We start from the raw sequence: 18,234 nt of genomic DNA on the forward strand, positions 1-18,234 counted from the left end.
TGGGGGGAAATGGAAACATTTTATTACAGAATGTATACAGAGCATTGAGCAGAGCTGAGGTTCTCCTACCAGGCCTTTCCCAGCTCCTGCCTGCTTAGCACAGGCCCATAGGCCAAATGGCAACTGTTTAGGACTTCCTCCATCAAGCTGCTGCTGCCCCCAAAGAGAGCAGCTGAAGATCGCATCCTGTAGCCACCTTTTGGAAACATCCAGAAGGAATTAGGGGAGGGGCCATAGCTCAGTGTTAGAACATCTGCTTTGCATGCAGAAGGTCCCAGGTTCAATCCCTGGCAGCATCTCCATGTAGGGCTGGGAATGCCCCTGCCTGAAACCCTGGAGAGTGGCTACCAGTCAGTGTCACCAAAACTGAGCTAGATGGACCCAAGAGCTTGACTCAGTGTAAGACAGTTTCCTGCATTCCTATGTACTTAAGGGACGGCCTCCACCCACCTTTCATCTTGTACATACAGAGAGATGACCAAACTCTACCACCACAATCATGTGTAAATCTCTAGTGTGAAATGGATAAGTTATTATGCTCTATGGACTGTTTTCAGTATTGATGGAACAACCGTCAAGTTGAATTTTGTTAAATGTGTTTATTGATTTCACACACAAAAAAAAGTTATTTACGAAATGGGTCAGCCTCCATCAATAAGGGTTATGTTCCATCTCTTGGTGCAATATATGACAAATCTATCCAGCTGGCCCAGAAGGATCAGAATGAAGAATGGGCGATTATTTATGTATGCAACGACAGCAGCGCGGATACTATTGGCTCAGAGACAGAAAGAAGATGAAGTCCCAACCAGAGACAAATGGTTGATAAAGATGATGGACTACGCCGAAATGGCGAAAATGACCGGGAAAATCAGGAAGATAGAAACTTTAATAAGGAATGGGGGTAAATTACAACACTGTAAACAACTAAAAACTTTGGCAGAATTTGAGTAATGTGTGTAATGTATAAAAAACTAAGGTAAAAAATGGACTATTTTAAGAAAAATAGAGAAAATATAGGATGCAGCAGAAAAAGTTTGATAATGGAAACCATGGAGGGGCGGAGGGAAGTCTAAGGGTTCAAGGAATCCTAAATGTTGATGGTTATGATTAATCTTTGAATTCAAATGTACAGTGTAAAAGTGAATAAAAAAGGTTTTTTTAAAAAAGAAGAGTGGGCTGAGCATGGGCAGGAATACAGGAGAGAAGCAGAAGGAAGGAAGGTGTTGTCCGAGCACTAAATAAAAGCCCCATGAAGCTAAATCCTAGGCTGCCTCTCAGATCACCAGCACATGATGGTGAATCCCGCTGCTGCTCTGAGGAGGAAACAGTCCACTGAAAGGTAAGGCGTGTGGCACCAAATGAGAACACAAAGCAGAAGCAGACCAGCAGGCTGCCATCTGCAGTTGCTACCACGAGCCATTCAAGCTGCTATGGTGACACAGCCATCGGCTGCTGCTTGCCCACAGCATTTGGTACTCGGAGATGGAACCTCCCTGTTCCAATAGCCTATTTCAGCACTGCGGCCAGAGACCTGCAACCTGTCCTGCAACACTTGTGGCTGGTCAAGCTACCTCTGCTGCTCCCAGTGGTTCTCCCACTGCATGGCACTCAGTGGCTGGCGGCCATCACTTTCTTTGGTCTTCCTGAAACTGCTACCAGTAATTTTTGGTATGCTGCTGAAGGGCTGAGGCTTTTGCTCCAGGGGCTGGGCAGGCATGGCGGGGCAGTGCCTGCCGTAGAAGAGCCTGGGGTAACGTTTAAAAGTAAAATCTTCTGATCTGCCACCCTCAGGCACCCAGGAAGAATCATGTAAAGAGATTCAGGACGGTTGCAGGAATCCCAGCCCTGCTGAGAGAGCACACACCACTCCCTCCCCACCCCAAGTGTCCCCCTCCTTCCCCATAAGCTTTGGAAACAGAACAATAGAGAAGAGTCCAGGAGCTGCAGGGAGTCATTTGCGTCCTCTCAGTTCTTCTTGCCTCAGTCATCCTGCAGAGAACAGCAGCAGTTATTCCAAGGGACCCCTAGATAGGCTTTGTTCCCACCCAGGGCTGCAGGCACAGGGTCAGTCTGGCTCCTGGGCTGGAGCAAATCCATGAGTTTCCAAGTCTCTGCCCGTGACAGAGAGAACCCCCTACCCTGGCTGCTCAATCTAGAGTGGTCATCCACATACCCATTCGGCATCTTCCGCACCATCCCCATGCCCTCGGGGTTCATTGGACGGCTCCCCGTGATCCTTGAAAGCCAAGATGTTGTCTGTCCAGGAGGCCCCAGCCTGCTGGTCACCAGCAAAATTGCACTTGGTCACTGTCCCCACATCCAGCTTGGCTAAGGAGACTGGAAATGAGGAAAAAAGTGGCAAGAGCTAAGTGGCAGCGCAGCTGCTTGGCATGGGGGTTCAATCCCCCATGGCACCTCCAGGTAGGGCTGGGCAAAAGACCCCTGTGGAGAGCTGCTGCCAGCCAGTGTAGGCAGTACTGAGCTAGATGGACCAATGGCCTGATTCAGCTGAAGGGAGCCTCCTACGTCCCTGAAGTTTCTACATGGAATATAGACTGGAGGAAGGAGTCTAGTCACACCAGGATGTGTCCTTCCAGAAAGTGTTGATGCTTTGGCAAATCCAGGTCCTAGCATGAGGAAGGCTCATTCCTCAGGCTGGCCCAGCAGGGATGGTAAATGGGTAAAGGGGTTAACTGGGGAAAAGAGGCTTTGGGGCAGCAGCTCTGCCTGCAGCACTTACAGACAAAGGGTCCATCTCCCAGAGTCCTCAGGCGGATCTCCATCCCCACCTCCAGCTCCATCTTCTCCATCTCACTCTCAGGCAGCCAGAAGGCCACAGCCTGGCTGGGTGTGTAGGGCTGCGTCACCTTCACCAACTCTGGCTTGGTCACTAGGCGCTCCAGCTCTTCTGGAGTCAGCCTGTCGGTCTTGCCCTTGGCCTCCACCTCTGTCCGTCACAAAACAGAAGAAGAAGAAAAGACAGATGTGTACAGGGAGGGCTTTACCCCAAGGCCCAGGCACACACACACACAGGAGCCATCAACTCCCAGCTCCTGGTCTTAGGCTGGGGACCACACCTGCCCTCCTTGAAAAAAGCCTCCTACACCCAAGCAGATCCTAGAGCAACCTTCACCAACTTGGTACCCTCCAAATATTTTGGGGCTACAGTTCTACAACCATGCTGGACAGCTTGTTCCACTGCTGAGATGCTCTCAATCTCCCCACCCCACATGGCAGGAGAAATTCATGAGAAGAGGAAAGGCAGATCACATGCTGAGACACCCCAGTTCACTACCCAGGAAAACAGGGCAACCTCCCAAGTCTGTTCTGCAGGAACACTACCCTCTGCTCTGCTAAGGCAAACCAAGGAGAAGCTTCTGGGCAAAACTCACTGTAGGATGCCATGAGGAAGCCAGTATTGACCTTCCGAGTTTCGCTGAAGTTGGGCTCCACCTCCTTCCCCTTGGGGTCAAATTTGCGGCGATGAACAAGCCTTGGCCTGATGTATAGCACGAAGTAGCGCTCCTGGGGTTTGGGAAGGACAGAGAATCTGCTCACTCTGAGTCTTCAGAAAACACCATCACTTTTGACTGTTGTTACCACCTACCAGTGCTATTGCCACTACATTTGCAACTCTGTATTACTGTTGATGTAAAAAAACTGGAGCATGTTGGCGTTCACCAGCCAGTGTTGACAATCCCCAGCACCAGCCATTGTCAACAATCATCATGAAGTAGACAAGACACAAAAACAAAAACTGCTCATTTCTAGTTTCCAACAGTCACAGAACCAATGCAAAAATTACAGTGGGTTGCGCAAAAAAAAAACCCACACTCACAGCTAGCAAGAATGAATTACTCTATATTTCTTCCTCTAGAACAATATGCAGGGTATCAGTGTCATTCAGGATGAGGGTGAGTGAGCTAGAACTTGAACCAGACAAGGCAGAGCTGCTCCTGGAAAACTGAAAGTCCGATCAGGGAGCTGAAGGAGAGTTGGTTTTGCATGAGGCTGCACTTCCTCTGAAAAACCATGGGGTTCCTTGCTTAGGGGCTGCTCCCTAGATTCTTTTCTAGATCCCTAGAGGTGTTTTTTATTCAGCTGAGGTTGGTGCATAAAGCCCACCTCTGCTGCTCCTGGAGGTGTCAGCTCTGACCCTGGTGAGACATGCCTTTGTTTGGGCGACTGCTACATGGGTGACTCTACGTGGAGCTGTCCCTCAAAGATTGTTCAGGAATTGCTTCTGGCTCAGAATGCTGCAGTCAGGCCCTTGACAGGGGGTGAGAGGAGGCCTGGGACTCTAAGGTGACAACAGCTACCATTGCCTCCCAGACCATTTCCAGCACAATTCAATGTGCCAATTGTGACTTATAAACCCCTAAAAGGCTCAGGGCTAGACTTCCTGAAGGTCACTCTACTGCACAGCCCTGATCTGGTATTGCGGTCTTCAAGAGAGGCCTTTCTATCTGTCCAGCCAACATCTGATGCACACTGCTGGGAACTTGAGAAAAGAGTTTCCCCAGAGACTGCATACAGAGGCAGGGGGAAGGCCATATTGTCCCCTTGAGGACAGACTCCATTTAGCCAGGATAAACCATCTTCATTCAAACAGGTGTTTGGCTCACTAGGCTGGTCTGTTTGGCTCTGTTGCTGTGTTTAAATATGTACTTCTAAGTTAACTATGCTTTCAATTAACTGCCTTTTCCCATATGCTTTTATCCAGTTTTATTGCCATGTTGTCTATAGACTGATCCTTTTTTATTGCGGATTTTATTACTGTTAATTACCTTGGACGAAGTACTGTTAGTTACCTTTTGATGGAAAGGCAAGATGTCAAGGTAACAAACAAATATCCAAGGAGAAACGTCAGCAATGCAATCTGGCTACATGACACAACCTTCAGATTGTGTCAGTCCCCTCCCTTCTCTCCCCATCTGGCAAATAATCCAGTCCACCAGCAAGGAGGATCACCTGCTCATCCTCTCAGGGTGGGGCAGGGCAGGAGGCTTAGGACCCAAGGGCCTCTCCTGTTTTGGGGACAGACTCCAGTTCCTAATCTCCCCCCCACACAAAAAACCCCCTTGGATCTGCAGGTTATTCAATATTATCCTCAAAATGTGCACTATAAAGTATTGATGGCAGCCTAAAATAAAAATAATATGCACTAATAGCCAAATCTGGTGAAATCAGCGGCAACAAAACCATCTTTTTTGGAAAAAGTCCACTGAAGCAACGCTGCCTTTACTGCCCTCCTAAAAGTGATGAGAAGCAATCTAGTCAGGCCAAGGGATTTCTGCAGGGAAGTTGTTCCAAATCTGGGTGCCACAACCACAAGGTACATACTGGCTTTATTTCTGAAGACTGTGGGACTCCCAAAGCAGAGTCTCAGCAGAGGAATAAAGTTCTCAGACAGACTTGCATACAGGGAGGCATTTCTTGAGATATTCCAGTCCTGGGTGCTTTAGGGTTTGATGATGATGATAATTTATTATTTATACCCTGCCCATCTGGCTTGGTTTCCCCAGCCACTCTGGGCAGCTCCCAACAGAATATAAAAAACCGATAAAACATCAAACATTAAAAACTTCCCTAAACAGGGCTGCCTTCAGGTGTCCTCTAAACATCAGCTTGTTGTTTATTTCCTTGACATCTGATGGGAGGGTGTTCCACAGGGCGGGCACCTCTACCGAGAAGGCCCTCTGCCTGATTCCCTGTAGCCTTACTTCTCGCAGTGAGGAACTGCCAGAAGGCCCTCGGAGCTGGACCTCAGTGTCCGGGCTGTATGATGGGGGTGGAGATGCTCCTTCAGGTATACTGGGTCAAGGCCATTTAGGGCTTAAAGGTCAGCACCAACACTTTGAATTGTGCTCGGAAACTTGGAAGCAAGTGGCAATAAATGTAGATGGAATGAGACTGAAGTTAATTTGATCAGAATGACTGGCCCCATCAAAACCATAGCAGCTGCATTCTGAAGCTTCTGGAGGGTCTTCAAGGGCATCCACACATACAGCACATTACAGTACAGTGGTGCCTTGGTTTATGAACTTAATCTGTTCCGGAAGTCCGTTCTTAAACCAAAGCTGTTTTTAAACCGAGGCGCGCTTTCCCTAATGAGGCCTCCCACCACCAGTGCCCTTCCACCGTTCGGCTTCTGTTTGTAGACTGAGGTAAAGTTCGCTAACCGGAACACTACTTCTGGTTTTGCAGAGTTCTTACACCGAATAGTTCGTAAACAGGGCTGTTCTTAAACCGAGGTACCACTGTAGTGTAGTTTGGAGGTGACAAGACAAGCCCTGGTTTCTTAAGAAAAGAGCACAGCTGGCATTTAAGACACAGCTAGTAAAAGAAACCACTCCTGGCCACTGGTGCCACCTGGCCATCTAGAAGCAAAGCCAAAGCCAGCTCTCCCAAATTGCTGTTTATTACCCTCATCCAATCTAAAACTGCTACTTAGCAGGACCCCTTCCCTCTCCAATTCAAGGCACACAGGACCTGCCAGGAATTGTGAGAACTGATATTTTTTTGTTATGGCAAAGGAGGTTATGTATCTTTTACTCCCACACAGGATTCCCAGGTGGGATCATTGTATTTGTGGTGCAGACACATCCCTTCATTTCCCACAGCAAAGGCAGCATTCTGAGTGGTGCAGATGGCAAGGAGAGGGTCACACAAACCACTTCAATGCAAACTACCTCCCAGTGTAATGCTGTGAACAAGTGAGAACTAATTCATGGAGGATAACGCTATCAATGGCTTTTTGTCTTGAAGGCTGTGTCAGACCTCCAACACTAGAGCCTCAGAAAAGGCTATGGCTTTCCTGCCCTCCACTTATGGGGCTTCTCAGAGGGACCTGCGGGGGAACAGGAGGCTGAGTACTGGTCTGATCCAGCAGTATCGCTCTTCTGCTCTCATTAGAAGCCTCACCTTTTTGTCAGCATCATCCAAGATGAGATGGCGGGACACGTCCAAGAGCTGCCCCTCCACAATCACACCGTCACCACTGCAGGGGAGAAAAGTTAAGACACAGGCGAAGAACCCCAAGTGAAGAGTTTATGCCGTTTCAGGGAATTTTGATGCCATAGAGGGGAAACTTATTTTTTTCACTTCTCCATCTATGCCATTCCTTCTCTGCCTGACCTACCTTACGGGGCTGTTGTGAGAATAGCATTAAAGGACCCCATAGGTCTCCATGATTCTGTTCTTGGGTGGTCCAACTTCCTAATTGTCCAATATTCAATGGGTGGGGGATTCATTCATTTCTCTCGCTCTTAAGGGGCCCCTCAAGGATTCATTCTTGGTGCTCAGCTCTTTTCCCTCCACACAAATGTCCCTGGGCGACCGCATCAAACCCGACCCCTCCCCTCAGCCTGCAAGGGCGGGAAGCGTCACTGCGCACTCTGCACATGCTCAGAAGTCCCTCCCCGCTGAAGCGGCCCACCGCCTACCGCTGCCAGGAGGCGGGGTCCCAGCGGCCGCGCAGGCGCTCCGTGTGCACAGCCTTGGTGCTCAGGGCGCCCTGGTCGTAAATGCGGCTCATGATGGCGGCGAACGCAGCAGGGCCGGGGGAGGTGGGGCTACGGGAGACAGCGGCTCCGCCCACACCCTCTCTGCACCTGCGCAGTAGCGGCAAAAAAAGAAAAAAAACCACCGCCAAGGTCAGCACTGTGATAGCCACTTGAGCTGCATCAGGGCTCGGAGTGTAACTGCGGGAGGGAGAGTGGAAGGATAGAGGCGAGTCGCCGTCGCCGCGGGGTTGGCCGATTCCGAGCCAGGCATTGGTCCGCGGTTCGGCCGGTGAAGGCATTGATTGGGTGATTAAGAGGGAGGGCGGATGGACGAAGCCCCGCCCCCTGCACGCGAGAGGAGGAAAATGGCGGGAAAGAAAAGGGGGGGAGGAAGACAGGGGCGACTACGCGCTTGCGCACTTTCACTTACGCGTGTTTCCCGTGAGGCGAGGCACCCACAACGCCCCTGCGAGGGAAGCCAGCTCAGGGGACGTTTCAAAGCAGGCAGCTGAAAGCAGCTGCCTGAGGCACCCCGTTGAGGCTGCCTGCCTGTGCCTCTCCTTGTAAGGCGAAGCACCCCAGGTGGGCCGTGGGAAGGGGCCCCCCTTTCTCTCTTGCCTTTTTGGTAATCGAGGCCCTGTGGCCGCAGGTGAGAAGAGCAAGGGGTTGAGAGGACTCAGAAAGTGGCTCTGTATAGCCAGGAGGCTCAGCACTGCCAGCGGCTTTTTGTTTCAAGCTCTCTGGGCTCCATAGTGAGAGTGAGCAGAGAGGAAGGGGATGGAAGTGCTTTAGGAGCCTTTAAAATCTGGCAGGATGGCAGATGCAGAGGTGCTGTGCAGAGCACAGAAAAGCCACATAAGGATCCTTTCTGCACGCCCACCCCGAGCTCTACTATTATTACTGTTACTATTATGCACAATTTATTTATATCTCACCTCTTCCCCAAATTGGGATTCAAGGCGGCTTCCACAAATCAAAACAACACAGATTAGATACAAAACGCTAAAAATATACAAAAGGCAGTTGTTAAAAAGCAGTTAAACTCTAATAGAATTAAAACAATATGAAAAACAAAAATACGATACACTGTTAAAAGCTCTTTCCTTTAAAAAAAAAAAGTTTCCAAAGGCCTGTTTGAACAAAACAGTCTTCACACACTGGCAGAAGGAAAATAAGGAGGGTCGTCCCTCCCTGGGAACCTAAGCAGAGGCTGCTGGTGAGCTGATGGTCCATCTGGTCTGGTATGCTGTTCTCACAGTGGCCAACTAGATGTTTTGGGGTCATTGTGGATCACTACAAGGACATTGCCCCAGAGTCCTGTAGCAGTAGAAAAGTGGATTCAGTGGTAAGATGTGGGAAAAGCCTGGAAGCAAGGATCATGTTGCTCTTATGTCCATCCTTGGTGCCACCGCATCTAAAAAAAAGAATATTGGGAAAATGGGAATTGCAACCAGAGGGAATTGCAACTTTCCATGGCAGCAGCCCCCTTAATATAATGTTCTTAAAAAGCCATGGCGGGGCAAATGTTTGACTAAAATTGAGGGAAGTGGAGTGCAGTTTGAGGATTTCACTAAGGCAGTCTTTGCCAACCTGGTGCCCAGCAAGTCCAAAACACCTAGAGGGTACTATGTTGGCAAAAGCTACCTTAAGAGCCCATTAGCTCTACAGTCACAAGTACAATTGCTTTGTCGAGTTATGCCCACTGGATGGCAGGGAATCACTTCTAAAGCCCCTTGCACTACCAGAGGGCAACATTCTGCCAGCAGCGAAAAGTGGCACCCACATTAAGGTCAATAGGGAGCCTCAGATGGCTGCCACTCTGCTCTTCCTTTCCCTACTCCACCTCCCTTGCTACAGTGCAGATCTCTGCATCTTCCATCCCTCATTACTGCTGGTGTGATGATCAATCTAAAACTTGGGACTGCATGAAGTGGAGAGTGGGAGCAGCAGGTTGGGTATGCAGCTGACCTGGGATAACAACCAGCAGACATTGGAAATTAAAAGGAAGCTGTATGGCTGTTTGAGATTAAGGGGGCTACACAAAGTGAAAGCGTCCTGAGCCTGAATGTGATTATTGTGTCATAGGCCAATTACACAAGCTATTAGGCTGCTTTGATCCAGATACATGCACATGTTTTTTGCAGCTATTTTCCATGGCAGTCCATAGCCAGGGTATGAACTCCGGATGTATGCTGAGTCTCTGCTTTTTCCAGCTTAGCTATGGCTACATGCAAATCTGGTCTACGGGTCTGAAGGAGAAGAAAAGAGGGGGATACCCTAGGAAATTAATACAATTGCTCCATCATGGCACTTCTGTGTCCGGCTGCCTGGAATAAGGGGCCAGGCCTGCAGTCTTGCTGTGCCATCCTTTTCTCACCTAAAACTATTCTTCCCACCCGGGCCTCCAAAATAGGAGCTTTTACATCTCCTAACATCCAGGTGCTGTATCCTTTTTATGATGTTGCTACTAATCCCCACACAAGGGGGGCGGTGCCAACCACAGTCTTGCCACTGTCAGCTCCATTATTCCCCCTTTATGTGTGGCATCCCTTATCCCCTGCAAAAGGCTTTTCCCAAACACTTTGTGCATGGCTGTTGCAGAGGAAGCATTGTTTTGCCAGCAGGGCTTAAATCCTGCATGGGGCAGAGAGCTCTTTGCACAGGCTTCTTATCCACAAGTACCTGGTTGGCTTGTGCAGGGAAAGACAATATAGCTTGTTCTGGTAGCATAGCCAGGGTTGGGTAGCCCCACAAGGTCACCTGAAAATTCTATGCAGTGCTAGGAGCTTTCCTTGCCTGGCTGGAGATGTGTTGTTGGTGAGCATAATCTTTGTGGTCGGTGGCAGAATTGCCAGGCCTGCTGTGGTGGGTGTGTCTATTCAGTGTTGCTGCTGACTCTGCTGCTGGTTCACCAGAGGAGGAGTGTGACTGTGTTATGCTTGGCAGTAGCTGTGGCCTAGCAGCTGCTGGGGGAGCACAAGGGCCATCTGATGGCCCTGCGTTTGGAGCACTTCAGTGTAGAGGTTTATAAAACTATAAATGAGAAAAGCATGAATGGAGGGTAGTTTTTCTTTTCTAGTAAACAGAACTTGCAGGGTCATCTATTGACAGTGATAGCCAAGCAGGATCAAGAGGCAAAGGCTTGTCTCTGGCTGCCTCACACACAGAACCCATTAGAAGTCAAGTCCCACCTAACCCCAGACATGGAAGGTTATTAGAGACAATTAGAGGGGCCCTTTTGGGCCACCCCTCCTCACCTGTGCAAAGGCCTGGCTGGGTGCACTTGCACACCTCGCTAAGAGAGACCAGGGTGGGAGATTGGGGGGGGGGATTCTGTGGTGCTGGGAAAGGAGGGCAGAGAAAGAGAGGGAGAAGCTCTGTGGGGAGGAGGGAGAGAAAAGGAAACTTGGCCAGGGCCGGAGAGAGAGGAAGTGCGAAAACAAAAGCGAGATAAAAGGGGCTGCTGCTGCTGCTGCTGCTCTCGCTCTCCCTCCTCTGCGCCTTTCTTTTTCTCTCTCCCTTTTTCTCAGAGCTGGGTTAGGAGGGGCTGTTTTGCATCCCTTCACGTCAGCCCTGCCTCATTCCCTTCTTCCTTCCTGCTAGAGAGCGAGAGAGAGAAAAGAGAAAGGGAACTGCGAGCAAGCGAGGAGCCGGCAGCACCCAGACGAGGATCTACCCCAGAAGGAGAGGTGAAGCGGCCTCCCTTGCCTGCCTGCCCGTTACCCGCCCCCCTTGCCAAGCCTCTTCGGGAGTCCCAGGGTGAGTTCGCCCCAGCCAGCTGAGCCAAGCCCTCTCTTCCCGGGCCGGAGAGGAGGCGGGCGCCGAAAGCCCCGCGGGAGGCTGCCCCAACCGCTGCCGCCTCTATCCATCCCGGCGCTCTAATGCCAGAGCAGGGAGAGAGAGAAAAGAGTGATGGCGTCTGGAGAAGGAGGGAGGGAAAGAAGGAAGGAAGGAAGGAAGGATAGAAAGAAGGGGGAGGAGGGAGAGGAGGACGCACAACTGGGCTTGGATTGCGGCGCTTCTTGTCTTGCTGGGGCTCACAGCACGTGGGGGCTAACACTCGAGGAGCCTCCCCCACATCCTTGTTGCTCGCTTGCAACTTTCCCCTCCTCTTGCTGCTTTACAACACAAAGTTTTGCTCTGCAGGGAGCCGATCCGGGGAGGAGGGAGGGAAGCAGGCAGCGGCAACAGCGGGAGGGGAGTCTCGGGAGGTGCCGGCGTGGAGCTGATGGAGTGGACCCCTCTTCGGCTGGTCGGCTTGCAGGAGGAGGCAGCCGGTGGGTTACCTGTTGCCGTCTCTGCTGTGCTTGGCCATAGGGGGACGAGGCCCTCGTTCTCGAACCGCCCCTGGAGAGGGAAGTGCCGGCTGGACTTTCCCATTCTGTGCCTGGCCGCGGTGAACTTTCCCTTTAACAATCCTCCGGATAGGATTGGAGGGGACGGAAAGAAACTGGAGGGGGACGGACCTGGTCCCTTGCATGTTGGCGGAGGCTCAGTAGTAGCGGGGTTTGCTCTCTTGGAAAGTGCGCCGCCTCAAACTGCAGCCTGCGGATAGTGCCTGAAGCTTCTCTGCCTGCTGTTGACTGGCCTTGCCAAAGAGCTACGAAGCAGCTTTCCTGGAGCGGTGGCTGCAAAGGGAAGGGGGACTTTGCTCTTTGTCTGCCCAACCCCTTTGCCTTCCGTTAACTCTAACAGATGAGAATGTGTTTTTCCTTGACTGATTCTGTGGACTCGCATGTGTTGGGATCTGCGCTGTTCAATGGGAGTCATTCTGTGCAGCATCTTTGCTTTCTCTCTCCTTGACTGCCCTGCTGAGGTCTGTGTCATTGAGATGGTTCTTAAAAATACTCAGAGGTGTTGCCCATAGAAGCTGCTCTTGCAGAGTGGGCTGGTCTGTGCTCTTGGGCACCTTCCTCAGCCCTGTCCATGTCCCTTCCTCTCCCACTTCCAGAACTATCTGAAGAATTTAGTACTATCTAGATACTGTGAGGAAACTAGTGGTGGGAAAGCAGCAGATGATTCTGTTGATGGATGGTGACCTCTCCAATGATGATTCCCCCCCCCCGCCGCCCCCCCAAAAACCCACTGGCAACATAAAATGTTTATCTCAGAAATGCTTCAGCTGCAGTTGTCTCCTTGAATGGAGGGTATGATCCTTGCAGTATAGGCTAAACAGTGTGAACAACAAAAACTCACATCTAAATTCTAAAGTGTTGTTGGCACTTGAGTATCAGGTATGCACTGTGTGGGGCACCCCAGATGGATTGCAGCAGGCAGCACAGAAAAGGTTGCTTGCTTGCCATCTTCCAAGGACTGTCTCAAAGCAACTCTGTCCTGGCAGAAAATCAAAGATTCACCTTTTAATCAATGCAACCTTAGACTTCCGATCTGCTTTTGGAATGGTGTCTGTAACTCTTTAAGCTACATTTGCAACTGGCTGTGACTGTAAAATGACTGCCTGGTGAAGATGGTGCCTCCTTCCTGACATAGCTTGAGAGGAAAACTCTAACAAGGGAGGGTGTTTCATAGGAAGGTAGCAATACCTATGGTATTAGATAAGTTATTAGATAATGTATACCTCTAAAGCAAGGATTTCATTTCCCCATATAGAGTATGCTACTGTTTTTGTTAATAATCATCGTACTTGTATGCAACTGTTCCTAAAGCACTTTGCATATATCAAGGGTGGGGAACCTGTGGATGTTCTGGTGTTAAGAACATAAGAAGAGCCTGGCTGCTGGATCAAGCCAATGATCCATCTAGTTGAGCACCTTGTTCTCACAGTGACCATCTAAATGCCTCTGGGAAGCCCACAAACAAGTGCATCAGTACTCTCCCAGCTCTGTACTCCCAACTCCCATCATATTTGTCCCTGCCAGCAGGAGCTGATGGGAGCTGCAACAACATCTGGAGGCTCACAGGTTCCCCACCCCCGACATACATTATCTCAGTAATCATTACTCCCTTATGGAACTGAGGCTCAGAGAGAGTACTATGGGTCGGCCTCAAGAGGTCAGTGCCTTTTCCTTATGGAGCTCAGAGATGGTCTACTGTGTGGAATAGCTTGCTGTTTAATAGCTTTTCATGTCATTGGAAGGTGACGTTCCTATGAGAAATGCTTAGAATCATAGAACTGTAGAGTTAGAAGGGACCCAGTTGTCTAAAATGGTGCATTACTTTTCCAAAAGCGTGCACACACCTTTCTCTCCTTTTAAAGTTTTCCTTTATTCTTGCAGTAGAATCTTTATAACTGGAGTGTGTCTAAAACATTTCCACATATTAGAAAAGATGTTGAAAGTTCACTGGAGACTTTTGAAATGTTTTTTTTTTTCCTGTTTGGGGTGCTACAAAGTTTTCTTGGTGTAGAATTTAAGGTTAACCAGAAAAAGGGAGAGAGAGATTGTTCAGAGCTAAGCTGCAGGGCAGTGGTTCTTGAACTGTTGGGGGGGGGAGGGCCATACTTCAGTGGCAGAGCATCTGCATTGCATGCAGAAGGCGTCAGGTTCAATCCCCAGCATCTCCAGGTAGGGCCAGGAAAAGTCATTGTAAATACTGAACTACATGAACCAATTACCCGACTCACAATAGTGAAAGGCTGTAGCTTACTGTATAACAACTGTTTTGCGTGCAGAAGGTCCCAGGTACAATCCTCAGCATCTCCAGATAGAGCTAGGAGAAAACCCTGCATGAAAGCCTGGAAAGTTGCTGCCTACCAGTGTAGAAAGTAGTGAGCTAGATGGACCAATGTTCTCTCAGTATATGGCAGCTTCATATACCTGGGTGGTGTGGAGAATGAAGTTCCAGGAGGAATAATAGAATTGTAGAGTTGGAAGAGATCCCGAGGGTCATCTAGTCCAGTGTTTCCCAACCTTGTGCCTCCAGCTGTTTTTGAACTACAACTCCCATCATCCCTGACTAGCAAGACCAGTGGCAAGGGATGATGGGAATTGTAGTCCAAAAACAGCTGGAGGCACAAGGTTGAGAAACACTGATCTAGTCCACACCCACCCATCCTGGTGATGCAGGAATCTCAAGTAAAGCATACACGATAGATGGCCATCCAACTTCTGCTTAAAAACCTCCAAGGAAGGAGAGTCTTACCACCTCCTGAGGCAGACCGTTCCATGGATCCCAATTAAACTTTTGAGTATACCTGCAGAGCATGAGTTCTCAAACCTTCTACCCCCAGGGCCCGCTTGAGACATCTGAAAATTACTGAGACCCACCAGTCACAAAGTGGTAGGAGGTGGAAGCTGAGTTTGACATAGCAGTTGTAGACATTTTCTGATATCTAATCCATATTTGGAAATTGCTAGATTCTATGCCATTGACATTTCCTCATGGTAAGGAGTTTCACAGCTCAGTTTTCCTTAAGCTAAGTACAGACATCTGCTCTGGTGAGATTGTGAGGTCTTCTCTTTGTTTTTTAGGCAGAATATGCTAATCTAGAGGCTCTTAAATACAGAATACCTTTCTTTCCCTTTCCCTTTCCTTTCTCCTTCTGCCCTCACATGCCTTTCAGAGTATTTTTACTCTTCTCCTGTAATTTTATCTTCCATTCTCCTACCACACTCAACTTGAACCTTATTCCTTCCTCTCCCCCACAAAAGTGCCATTTTTAATCTCTCCTCTCTAGCCCTGTTACATTCACTCTAACATTCCTTCTCTTACATTCCTCCTCTCTTATCCCCTTCCTTTCTATTTCCAGTTATCATCATCATCATCATCATCATCATCAGTAATATGTAATTTTGTAACAACATTTTATCTCACGAGCTAATTTCCTTCAACACCTCCTCTGGCCCTTTCCCATCAGAGGAAGTAAGCCTTCTTCCTTCCTCCCACCCGCCTCTCCTGACCACCTTTAATCAGCATATAAGTTGCTGGTGCTGGTCCAGCCAATAACTATGGCATGGCTAGGGGCCAGAGGGAGGCCAGTCAGGAGACAGTGGGCAAGCTGTGGCTCTGAGACCGACCTGAAAGTGCTCAGTGTTGAAAGTGCTCAGTGCTCAGGATGTGAAGCTGTCACATAGAATTCCACTAACTTAGCTTCAGGAGCAGAAACACACAAGCATGTGATATTGTAGTTGGTTTCCCAGCAAAACATTTAAAATGCTTTCAGTGTATCCAAGAAGATAATATTGGACCTGTCAGTGAAGGTCTGGTTTGCAGTTTTGGTGGCTATCCCAAGTGATCAAATGCAGGAATGAAAAGGACGGACGGACGGACGGACGGAAGGAAGGAAGGAAGGAAGGAGTGCTAGAATTACAGAAGGAAGAATGCTAGCTTGTTCTAATTTTATCTTTCCTGTTTCGCTGTCTGTCTTGTGTTGCCGGTGCATGTACTCAAATATTTTACAGTATTCCTGCCACAGACACACTTTCTGTCTTTCGGTTATCTTCACAGATACGTACTTTGGTGTAATTTCCTTCAAGTTGCATAGACACTAGGTCTTCTCAGTCCCATCAGCTTTGTAGCTGTTTTGCTCTGAGGTTTTCCTTCCTATCCCTTCCCCCTGCCTGTCCAGCTGAAAAATGTTGAGAACTGCTATACAACCGCCCCCCCCCCCAGTTCCTTAGCCATGTCTGCAGTGGGGAGGGGGAGTGTTTCCATGGGAGCTATTCCCCTCCCAGGATCCAGTGTGCCAGCTGTTCTGTGGATCTTCTTACAGCCCTTGAGATTAAAGGCACTTTGGCTTCTGTGTGTTCCTGGGTAACAGCACTGAAATTAAAAGAAGTGAGCCTATGGGAGAACAGAGCAATGTTTCCCTTGCAGAGGTCTTTGTTCACTAAACTTACTCTGCTGCTTTCTTGTTCTCAAAAACTAAAATATGGGTGTTTTCAAGCTTGCTGTCACATATGCACTCTGTTCTTTGGATGCTGAGTATTATTCCCATCTCTGCTTCTTATCAGCCTTTTGAGTTACCGGTAATTCCCCTGTCACACCTGTTCCTTTTTCTAATATCTTCTTCTTGCCTGCCATTCTGTGGTCTGCAACCACTGACCAGTATTTAGAAATATAAGCTCCAGGAGTATTCTGGTCTCAAGATCATCTCCGACTGGCTTCCCGTTGCATGTGAACTTCCCTTCATTTTGAAAAAGTTTGATAATAAAATCCAACTTGGGATGGTGTGGAACAGGCAAAAAAAGTTCCATCAGAAATGTTCAAAAAAGTTTTTAACAACCCAAGACAGAGACTCTCCTACAGTTCATGGTTGTTGATCATTATGCCTCTGTTGTTTGAGCATAGTTCTTTAGTGCTTGCACAATAGAGTGTGAGCAGGTTGTGGTCTATTGGGGTTGCAGAACTATGCCCCAGATTGTGAAATCTGTGTCCCTGGAGGAGTTTGGAACCTCAGGAAAGCCTTGCTGGATTAGACCAAGAATTCACCTTGTTCATCATCCTGTCTCCAGCAGAAGCCGCTGCCAAACAGATGTTCCTGGGGATCCCAGAAGCCCAGGCATGAAGGAAAGAGACCGTTCCCACAGCTATGTGGACCCTTTGCCTCTTGAACATGGAGATACCAGTGGCTAATAACAGTTGATAGGCCTCTCTGCCATGAATTTGTCATTGCTACATCTTGAGGCAGCAAAATCTGTGGATTAATTATGTGTTGTGAGAGGAGGTACTGCTTTCATCTATCCGGGCCCTACTGTCAATCAGTTTAATTGGTTCTAGTCTTGTGGGAAGTTTTCCATGAAATTTCAAATTTTCCCACTCCCCTAAATCACTTGAGATGTGACCTGGCATGTTTATTGGTTCATATTTAGGAAACAAGTGAAAACAAAATGCCATGTTAAATTTGTGTGCTGTAAATACCTCCAACAGTCAAAAGTAGTTGAACTGAAATATAAGGGTGAGGCAAATCCACAAAACACACTTGCAGCACAATCCTATAATCAAGTTAGGCCAAATGGGGGCTATAAGGTACAGTGGAAGCCCCACTGTCCTAGCATAAGTTGAAGATAATGTCTGTTGGACTAGAGATAACAGCAACACACCTGCAACACCAGCAGAACTCTTCTAGCATAAGCTCAAAACAATGCTGAGATGTGGATGGAACTGGGGAGAAGCAGAATTATGCCAAACCGTGTAGTGCTTCAGATGTTTTTCCTGCCCCAACGCCAGAAAAAAGTCCTGACCTCAACACCAACTACAGAATAGCTGTAGGTGAAATATCACCCACTCAGTAGACTGGAGTAAGAGCCACTGTTCCCCATACCCTTCTGCCCTACTCATGATGCCACAGAATCTAATCACAGCACACCAATATCAGTGTCAAAAATCCCAGGGAGAGAAAGACCACAACTCGGATGACGGGGCATGAAACTTTATTGCTCTGATCTCGTTTCATGCATATATAGAAAGAGCACATTGGTAACACTTCTTTCCCAGACCTCTTACAGGTACGGTACTTTGTCTTCGGACTTCAGGTCAAAACACTCTATTCCCTCTCTCAAACTGGGGAGGCCAGAACAAAGCATCCCCACAAGCAAGCTACTAAGTTTAAGTGTTGCAGCTGTCTTCATCACCTCTTGCTGGAAGCCTCTTTCCTCTGGACCAGCGGGGAGCAGCATCTACCACCCAGGCAACGTGAGGGTCAGCATGCAGAAGTGTTCTCTGCTGGAGGATGCTGATCCTGCCCAAGAACTCTTCCCTTGCAGGATCACAGCCTGGACATAAGGAACAGAACAAACAGCCGCTGCACACACGCTGCAAGCCCCCT

General features: G+C 48.7%; 2 protein-coding genes and 1 long non-coding RNA gene across 5 annotated transcripts in view; 1 reads left to right on the forward strand and 2 right to left on the reverse strand.

Moving 5' to 3' along the window:
• Nucleotides 1-12,046, reverse strand: LOC309329635 (arpin-like). Of its 2 annotated transcripts, none has more exons than XM_081840591.1 (6): nt 11,795-12,046; nt 6,928-7,003; nt 3,396-3,528; nt 2,744-2,950; nt 2,177-2,340; nt 1-1,992 (listed from the first exon to the last, which is right to left on the reverse strand). In XM_081840591.1, exons 1-6 carry the CDS (start codon nt 11,986-11,988, stop codon nt 1,984-1,986), a joined length of 783 nt encoding a protein of 260 aa, XP_081696717.1. In that variant the 5' UTR covers nt 11,989-12,046; the 3' UTR covers nt 1-1,983. The 2 variants fall into 2 exon arrangements, with proteins under 2 accessions (XP_081696717.1, XP_081696716.1); XM_081840590.1 differs by lacking the exon at nt 11,795-12,046 and adding an exon at nt 7,449-7,681.
• The window catches only part of ZNF710 (zinc finger protein 710), a 22,182-nt gene continuing 11,765 nt past the window's right edge, over nt 7,818-18,234 (forward strand). Inside the window, exons 1-2 of one of the 2 annotated variants that reach the window (XM_081840588.1) lie at nt 7,818-8,157; nt 11,112-11,267. The gene's annotated coding sequence lies outside the window, so the exon portion shown is untranslated. Of the gene's footprint in view, nt 8,158-8,965; nt 11,268-18,234 lie in introns of those variants that run through there. The other variant, XM_081840587.1, reaches the window with a different exon arrangement.
• Nucleotides 17,823-18,234, reverse strand: part of LOC309329636 — a 2,475-nt gene continuing 2,063 nt past the window's right edge. The window contains exon 2 of the long non-coding RNA XR_014151210.1: nt 17,823-18,181. This is a non-coding gene — a long non-coding RNA (uncharacterized lncRNA). The remainder of the gene's footprint in view (nt 18,182-18,234) is intronic.

The sequence above is a fragment of the Podarcis erhardii genome, assembly GCF_964252035.2.
Source record: "Podarcis erhardii genome assembly, chromosome: 14".
Lineage (NCBI taxonomy): Eukaryota > Metazoa > Chordata > Lepidosauria > Squamata > Lacertidae > Podarcis > Podarcis erhardii.